The sequence below is a fragment of the Sinocyclocheilus anshuiensis genome, unplaced genomic scaffold (assembly GCF_001515605.1).
Source record: "Sinocyclocheilus anshuiensis isolate Anshui unplaced genomic scaffold, SAMN03320099.WGS_v1.1 scaffold244, whole genome shotgun sequence".
In the NCBI taxonomy this organism is placed as follows: domain Eukaryota; kingdom Metazoa; phylum Chordata; class Actinopteri; order Cypriniformes; family Cyprinidae; genus Sinocyclocheilus; species Sinocyclocheilus anshuiensis.
Genome location: NW_015558588.1, coordinates 422,375 through 431,412, shown reverse-complemented (window position 1 = coordinate 431,412; position 9,038 = coordinate 422,375). Strand labels below are relative to the sequence as shown.

General features: G+C 34.7%; 1 protein-coding gene across 1 annotated transcript in view; it reads right to left on the bottom strand.

Moving 5' to 3' along the window:
- Positions 1-9,038, bottom strand: part of LOC107679942 (FERM and PDZ domain-containing protein 4-like) — a 58,259-nt gene that overhangs the window by 29,134 nt on the left and 20,087 nt on the right. The window contains exon 2 of the mRNA XM_016475671.1: positions 1,478-1,597. Within this exon, the coding sequence (XP_016331157.1) occupies positions 1,478-1,597 (120 nt within the window). The remainder of the gene's footprint in view (positions 1-1,477; positions 1,598-9,038) is intronic.

The following is a 9,038-nucleotide window of genomic DNA, read 5'->3' as shown; positions in this document are numbered from 1 at the left end:
AAAATTATAAAAAATTTTTTTTTTTTTTTTTTTTTTTTTTTATTTAAAAATAAAAGCCAAAAGAAAATATAAATGAACATTATAATAGTATATAAATAATACTAAAATAACACTGACTTTACAATAATGTCACATTTGTTAACATTGGGTAATGCATTAGATAATATAAACTAACAATGCACAATATATTACAGAAAATTGTTAATGTTAGTTAATAAATATACAATCGTCATGCTAGTTCACAATAAAAATGAACTAAGATTAATCAGTATTGTATTTAGTAATACTGTATCTAATAAATATTGAAGTAGTTAATTGTAAGTTCACTACTCAGTTCATCTTATCAAATGAGTCCTTATCATAAAGTATTACCCAAAAATTATACATAAAATAATAATAATAATAATAATAATAATAATAATAAACAAAATATAAACTTTAAGTATAAACAATTATAATGTAAAAAGTTCACATTATATACGGGAGTATCAACACTGTAGTACTGACCAAAAAATAAAATTAAAATAAATAAACTTTACATATAAACAACTATAATGTGAACATTTCACAATATATACTACATGTGGAGTATCAACCCTGTACTACTGACCAAAAAATAAAAATATATATAAATAAATAACAAATTTTAAAATTAATTAGTAATTATACTACTACTACTACTACTACTACTACTACTACCCCTTTTTTTTTTTTTTTGTCTGCTATGTTTTGTTTTGCCCCTTTCATTTTGCCTCTTTAAAAAAATAAAAATAAATTATACTACTACTACTACTACTACTACTACTACTACTACTACTAATAATAATAATAATAAAGATTTGTTTGTTACCACACAGTGACTTTTGAATGTCCGTCAGTAGAGAAAGAAGCAATTAGCCCAGAAAATGATGTAGTTGAATCATCTACCAGCAGGGGTTAACCAGATCAAACTAACCTGTCAAACCTTGGCCTACACATGTGCCAAAGACGTCTATCTAGTGCATGTGAACACAGACCAGCAAGATCAATACTTGCACCCAAAACAAGTATTTTTAGAAGCATATGTAATAAGCTCATGTTCCCATAGACAGAAAAGAGCCAAAGCGAGTCCTTCTCACTCCAAAGGAAGCAGCTGTGGACTCACGTGTTGCTCTTAGTCTCCTCAGATCTCATTTATCTCATGTCAGTAAAGCAGATAGAAAAAAGCAGCATTAGTATCTTATACCGGTTTGTCACTTCAGAAGCCTGACGTGCGTTTCTGCATGCAAATGCACTGCGTGAAGCTTCGCTCGAGTCTTAAGCAGATCAAAGCCGATGTCGCTCTCAAACCCGCGTGGAGTCACCGTGTGCAGTGCGGCATGGAGGACGGAATCAGTATTCGGGACGCGCGGATGGAGGGAACGTGGCAGGTTACGCCAGGAAGCGTCAACAGTCAAACATCTGCATCGGGAGGAAGGCTGAATGCAAACACACTTACTTGACGTAGCAGTCGCGGGCCTCTCTAGAGGACGACATCTCCCAGCCATTGGAGGGTCCCTGTGCGGATGGCCAACTCCCGGCGGCCGGCGGAGGACAGCAGGAGGTCTTGGTCCTGTGACTGCAAGAAAAACACGACAGCGGTCAGGAGTCAGAGACGCTGTATGGAGCAGAAACCGTGTTTAGACTGCACTTCACAATAGTGTCATTCTTCAGTTCAATTCAGTTCAATAACCGTCAATGTTGCAAAATTCAATTATGAAACAGATTCAGTTCAGTTGTAAAGCAGCTCAACAGAAAATGTCATTATTCAGCTTAATTCAGTTCAAAAGCTGATTCAGTTCAGATCAATAACGGTGTCAATGTTGCAAAATTCAATTATGAAATGAATTTACAATAGCGTCATTCGTCAGCTCAATTCAGTTAAATAACTGTGTCAATGTTGTAAAATTCAATTATAAAAAAATGTATTCAGTTTTAAAGCAGCTCTACAGAATTTCATTATTCAGTTTAATTCAGTTCAAAAGCTGATTCAGTTCAGTTCAATAACGTTGTCAATGTTGCAAAATTCAATTATGAAATTAATTCACAATAGCGTCATTCTTCAGCTCAATTCAGTTCAATAACTGTGTCAAGGCTGCAAAATTAAATTATGAAACAAATTCAATTCAGTTGTAAAGCAGCTCTACAGAAAATGTCATTATTCAGCTTAATTCAGTTCAAAAGCTGATTCAGTTCAGTTCAATAACGGTGTCAATGTTGCAAAATTCAGTTATGAAATGAATTCACAATAGCGTCCTTCTTCAGCTCAATTCAGTTCAATAACTGTGTCAAGGCTGCAAAATTCAATTATGAAACAGATTAAATTCAGTTGTAAAGCAGCTCTACAGAAAATATCATTATTCAGCTTAATTCAGTTCAAAAGCTTATTCAGTTCAGTTCAATAACGGTGTCAATGTTGCAAAATTCAATTATGAAATGAATTCATAATAGTGTCATTCTTCAGCTCAATTCAGTTCAATAACTGTGTCAATGTTGCAAAATTCAATTATGAAACGAATTCACAATAGTGTCATTCTTCAGCTTAATTCAGTTCAATAATTGTGTCAATGCTGCAAAATTCAATTATAAAACCAATTCAATTCAGTTTTAAAGCAGCTCTACAGAAAATATCATTATTCCGCTTAATTCAGTTCAAAAGCTGATTCAGTTCAGTTCAATAATGGTGTCAATGTTGCAAAATTCAATTATGAAACAAATTCACAATAGTGTCATTCTTCAGCTCAATTCAGTTCAATAACTGTCAATGCTGCAAAATTCAATTATAAAACAAATTCAATTCAGTTTTAAATTAGTATTATTCATCTTAATGAATTCAATTAAAAATGTATTCAGTTCAGTTCAAGAAATAGTGTCAATGTTGTAAAAATTCAATCAATTATGAAACTAATTCACAATAGTGTCATTATTTAGATCAATTCAGTTCAAAATCAGTGTTCATGTTGCAAAGTTCAATTCAGTTTCAGGTCTACAGAAGACAACGGTCATTGTTCAGCTCAAGTTAGTTTTAGTTCAATGTTGATTAAATTCAGTTCAGTAACTGTGTAAAGTTAATCAATTCTGAAACAAGTTCAATTTCAACTGTAAAGCAGCTTTAAAAAAGACAATAGTGTCATTATTCAGATCAATTCAGTTCAGTAACATTTAACCGCAAAGTGATTCATCATAATGTGTTACAGGAATTGACCATTTTCATTTACACATGAACATCTCATGACTCAATGTTTTCAGTGTCCTTTGAAAATGAATTAAGGCGGCCATGAATATTTGTATTGTAATTTTACAGTTGTGCTGTAAAACAAAATTGTTTATTATTTTACTTTTCTTAAACACTATATTTATTTTACACTGAAATATTAGTAATAGTATAATAGTAATATTTCATGTTTCATGTTTTATTTAGTAGTAGTATTAACAATAATACAATTATTTTATAGCTTGTTATTGTTGATAATTTATTTATATTTTATAAATCATAAATAAACTTTGCATTAAAAAAAAGCAAGATATATCTAATTATTGCTGAATCTATTTACTTTTAAATACTGAATGTGAACTATAATAGCACAAACAGTATATGGAGTTATTAGTCGTAGACTGTGAGCGTCTTTCTCCTCCTTTCTCTAACAGCCTGGACTTCATTTGTGACAGTGATTTAATTATATTAATTATGTAATGCAATCATGCAAGCCTCAAGATTGTCATGCTTCAGTCTTGTACGCTAAGAGCCATGAAATTTATCTAATGCTGAACTGCTGGCAGATTCCTTAGAAAGCCTGGACTGTTTGATCAAAGCAGTGTCAGCCTGAGCTTCACCATCATATAACAGATCAGGGAACGCACACATGACTCACTGTATTAGTGTGAAGCTCAAGGGCGAAATTTACACTAAAGTGCAGCAAAGATAGTTACAGAATCCAAACACCCACCCAAAGTCAAACAGAAATATAGATGATGATCCACTCAAGCAAAGCTGCTCCTAACAATAAAAGCACTGGCCACATGTTTTAAGCCTTTAAAATTCAATTAAAAATGATATATAGAATTTTTATTCATTAATACTGATACAATTTCAGTTTTAGTTTTTATTACTTATCAATGTAATGTATTAATAGGGATGGGCATTTTTCAAAAATTACATTTAAAGGAGTAGTTAACTTCCAGAATAAACATTTCCTGATAATTTACTCGCCCCCATGTCATCCAAGATGTTCACGTCTGTCTTTCTTCAGTCGCAAAGACAACATTCTGTGATCAAATACAATCAACTTGTTCACTCGCTCCACAGCGTATTTAGTTATAAGTGACTTTGTGCTTAGGATTTATCATGGATTCCCTGCTTTTACTGCCAGCAAAGCAAAACATAGTAAAATTCGAATAGTGTTTTTATTTTTCAAATAATAATTACATATTGAATATTCAACTATTTGTGCACAACCCTAATTTATTCAAACTTACCAGGACTGCCCAGTTGTTGGTATGACCACTGCTAAAAAACTGCCCAGCTTTGTTCTAAAAAATAGAATGCATTATTAATGTAATGAAACTCTCAATAGTACAAAATGTGAAAATTCTCTTTTTCAGGTAAATCCAAGGGTAAAAGAAATGTAAACTGAGACTATACATAGAGTCTTTGCCCATTTTAGCCACTGTATAAAAGCTTATGAAAGACACTTAAATTATAGAAGTAATATGATGGCAAAGTGCTAACAGCAAAAATTGCCTCCACATGTGTTGAATGAATGCTGGCAGTATGCACTTAATAGAGAAAAATTACAAGGGGCATGAAATTATTGCTTTGAAATGCATTTGCAGGAGGTCATGTGACATTAAACATCATGCACAGGTTTTGAACTGGTGAAGCTAGTTAGACAAAGAAGCCAGATATTCATATATATACTGTATATATATGCACCTTGCTTATTAGTATTTTACGTTCTCTGATAATTCATAAATAAATCAATCAATCAATCAGAGCAAATACATATACACTGAATATCATCAAAAGGCTGAAAAATATCAACCATATTTTTCTCAGTAGGGTTATATCACCCAGACCTACTTCTCAAAGAAAAAAAAAATAAAAGAAAAAAAAACAATTTTTAAATCGATTTTATATAATGATATCAGACAGAAACAGCAGGATGCAGACAGCAATATGATCTTAAGTGAGCTGCAGTCTGTCAGAGAAGAAACCAAGTAACTGAATTACAGTAATAAAATTCAAATGCTTAAAATGCCATCAAAGACGTCTTCCTCAACTGATGCGTGCATTCAAGCGGAAAAACTTTCGGCCGTCTGAACCTCCTCACAGGATGAACGACAAAATGCACTTTTCTGACTCATAACGAGGTTCTTTGCATTCATTATTTAAACACGACTCCTGTAAGAAGCAACTGTAGATGCCATTTCTTCTAACAAAAATCATCTAATTTTGCACAGATCTTCATTTTAAAGAGTTGCCCGTGGCAACATCTCACTTATGCACAATATTATTCTGAAAGCGAAATTCTGCAGCAAAAAAGCAGAGACAGCTAAATGTGGAATGGATTTAAACATACTAAAAGATTATGAAGCTGAGAACATGACAGTCTTACTGGAGCTGAAAGCATTATCATCAATAAAGCCAAAAATCATATCATTTTATCTTTTATTTAAACAACTGCAGAAATCCTTCAATAAACTATAACGAGGTAAAACAAATAAACGAGCATGCAAGGCTTGGGTTTATGTAAACTGGACATGTTTTAATGCGAGTCCTAAAGGTGCAGATTCTGGATCTCACAGTCTGACCTGAACTCCAGCAGTCCCTGTGAAGCCTATTTTTAGGACCATTTAGGACCAAAACATTTCTGCTGATTTGCAAAAAAAGGCCTAATGTTACCTGATTTGATGATGCAGAGTTCAAAAATATCACACAAAAAAAAAAAGTATATGTGTATCAGTTTTAATGCACTTCTCAAAATAAAAGCAGTCAAATGTCAAAAGTTTTGGTTTTAATGACAAAAAGTAGCATTCAAAATTAACAATTTACAAAGGAGTGGAAAAATGTTGAAATACTCCATTTAATGTCAAAGAACCTAGCATAAACACAAGTTTATAAACTAGATAATGTTTGTCAAGACAAACTTTGATGTTAAGTAAGGCTAGCCTGCCTGGATGGATGGATGGATAGATGGATAGATTGATAGATGGATGGATAGATGGATAGATGCCAAGTAGGTCCACAATACTTTAAAGGTACACTTTAATATTCACATTAATTTCAATGGCAGTTGCTCAACTGATGCCCTGAAAAAAACAAACAAACAAAAAAAAGTTGAAGTTTAAAATCTGACGTCTTTTTCATGGGACCACAGACATGCTTTCATAAGTTGCTTTGTGTTACGTACACTGTGCTACGTAAGCTTGCTTATGTATATGTTATTGTATGGGTGCGTTTGTATGTATGCTTTGTCTGTTTCAGATGCGAAGCTCATTGGTGGATCTTCCTCTCACTCTGCTGACGTTGGACGCTGACGTCTGTGATTGCGCCACCAATGGTCTGCGGCCACGCAGTTTATTTAAAGTTCACTAATGTTAATGGCGAATAGGCTGGACTGGGTGATGTACGGCTCTGTGAGGCTCACAACACAAACAAATAAAGAAACGCGCTGCAAATACTCACAACACAAACAAATAAAGAGCTGCAAATGCTCACAACACAAACAAATAAAGAAAGGCGCTGCAAATACTCACAACACAAACAAATAAAGAAACGCGCTGCAAATGCTCACAACACAACCAAATAAAGAAACGCACTGCAAATATGCACAGACCACATCGGAAAAGTTTAAGGGAACCGCAAAGTGACTGTTACGTACGCTGTGCTATGTCAGCTTGCTTATGTATATGTTATTGTATGGGTGCGTTCGTATGTATGCTTTGTTTGTTCCAGATGCGAAGCTCATTGGCGGATCTGCCTGTCACTCTGCTGACGTTGGACGCTGACGTCAGTGATTGCGCCACCAATGGTCTGCGGCCGCGCAGTTTATTTAAAGTTCACTAATGTTAATGGCGATTAGGCTGGACTGGGTGATGTTATGGCTCTGTGAGGACGGTTCTTCTCTCTCTTGCGAGAAGACCAGTCTGAGAGTCTGTTGTTGGCTAGCGTTACGGTTCTGTTTTTCTTGCCGTAGTATCAGTGATTTGCTTGTTGTTGATTATGACTTTGATGTGCGTGTTGCACTTGTCTGATGTTGTCCGATCAAGGTGCCGGTTGTGAAACTCCTGTCCATTTACTGATGAGAGTTGTGTGAATTGTGTTGGAGAGGTTGTGAGTAAGGTAAGCATGTCGCGACATACATTCACATGTAGGTTTTCACTACTGTATTAGACACATCAGGTTAGTGCGAGAGGTGCTCATTTTGTATGTTTTTGTTTGGTTAGTTAGAGTAAGGTTAGGAATGGCGTCTTGTACGCTGAAGATGTTTGTTTCTACATTTTCTGTTGATAGATAGTTATGTTTTGGTTAACCTTAGTTATTGGGAGTTTTGCTTTTGTTTAGTTTCTTGATTTAAGCATCTCTCTCGCTCCTTCCTCTCCTCCAACCTGCTCCCGACTGTCATTCGTTGATTGTACATATTGTAAATATTTACTTTAATACTTCTCTCTCTCTCAAGCATTTTAAAAGATAATTAAATATTGTGACTAAATTATTAATTTTGTGGCCGGTTTTCTTTCTTGTGCAGCTCCTTCAGATAGATAGATAGATAGATAGACAAAATTATAAACAAAACGATAGATAGATAGATAGATAGATAGATAGATAGATAGATAGATAGATAGACAAAATTATAAACAAAACGATAGATAGATAGATAGATAGATAGATAGATAGATAGATAGATAGATAGACAAAATTATAAACAAAACGATAGATAGATAGATAGATAGATAGATAGATAGATAGATAGATAGATAGATAGTTTTAAAGGTGCAGTTTGAAGGTTTTAAGTTTTTCAGACACATAAATTACCATGCGGTTGCTATGGTGTTATTGGTGGTTGCTAGGCATTTGCTAGGGTGTTGCTTGGCAGTTAGATAATATTCAAAATTAACTGCAAAAAGTGGTAAAATGTTAAAATTCTCCATTTAACTCTTTCCCCGCCAACATTTTTTTTTCTTTTCTTTTTTTTTTTTTAAGTTGCCAGCCATTGCCGGCATTTTTTATCATTTTCGCAAAACTACCATGGCCACCAGAATAATTGGTTGTACGAATATCTGAACATGCAAAATGTCAAAAGAAAGAACAGAGCCTCCGCTTTTACAGTTTTTCTCGATTGCTAAAACACTATAACCAGGCTTTTGAACTAAAATTTCAAAACCATAACGCCATTTTTGCCAAAAGCACACCCATTTTGCTGAACTATAAACACTATTCCCCTGCTTTAACACATGAGTCAGATTTGGTGAACTGTTACTGCAAAACTCTACACACAAATCCCTACATTTCTCAGTGCTTACACCATGTGGTCATTTAGAAAGCACTAGCATTCAATATTGTTCACTCAAGTCAGCATTGCTTGAGCTCAATTAGCACGCAGAAACACTAAGAGTCAAAATTGAACACACATCAGAAACACTAAGAGTCAAAATTGGACACACATCAATCAGATCCTTCAATAAATAGATAAAAGGGCCCGAATCAGTTCACTGAGCTTTGGAACAATGGATCCACAGAGAAATGAAGGAATAGGTCGAAGAGGAAGAGGAAGAGGGAGAGGAGGAGGAGGAAGAGGAGGAGGACGTGGTGAAGGAGGAGGGAGAGGAGGAGGACATGGTGAGGGAGAGGAGGAGGAAGAGGACATGGTGAAGGAGAAGGAAGAGGATGTGGTGGAGGAGGAGGAGGACGGAGAAGAAGGGCAAGGAGACAAGCAGTCTCGGATGAAATTCGAGTCACTTTAGTTGACCATGTCCTTGTCCATGGTATGACTATGAGGGAGGCTGGGCAACGAGTACAG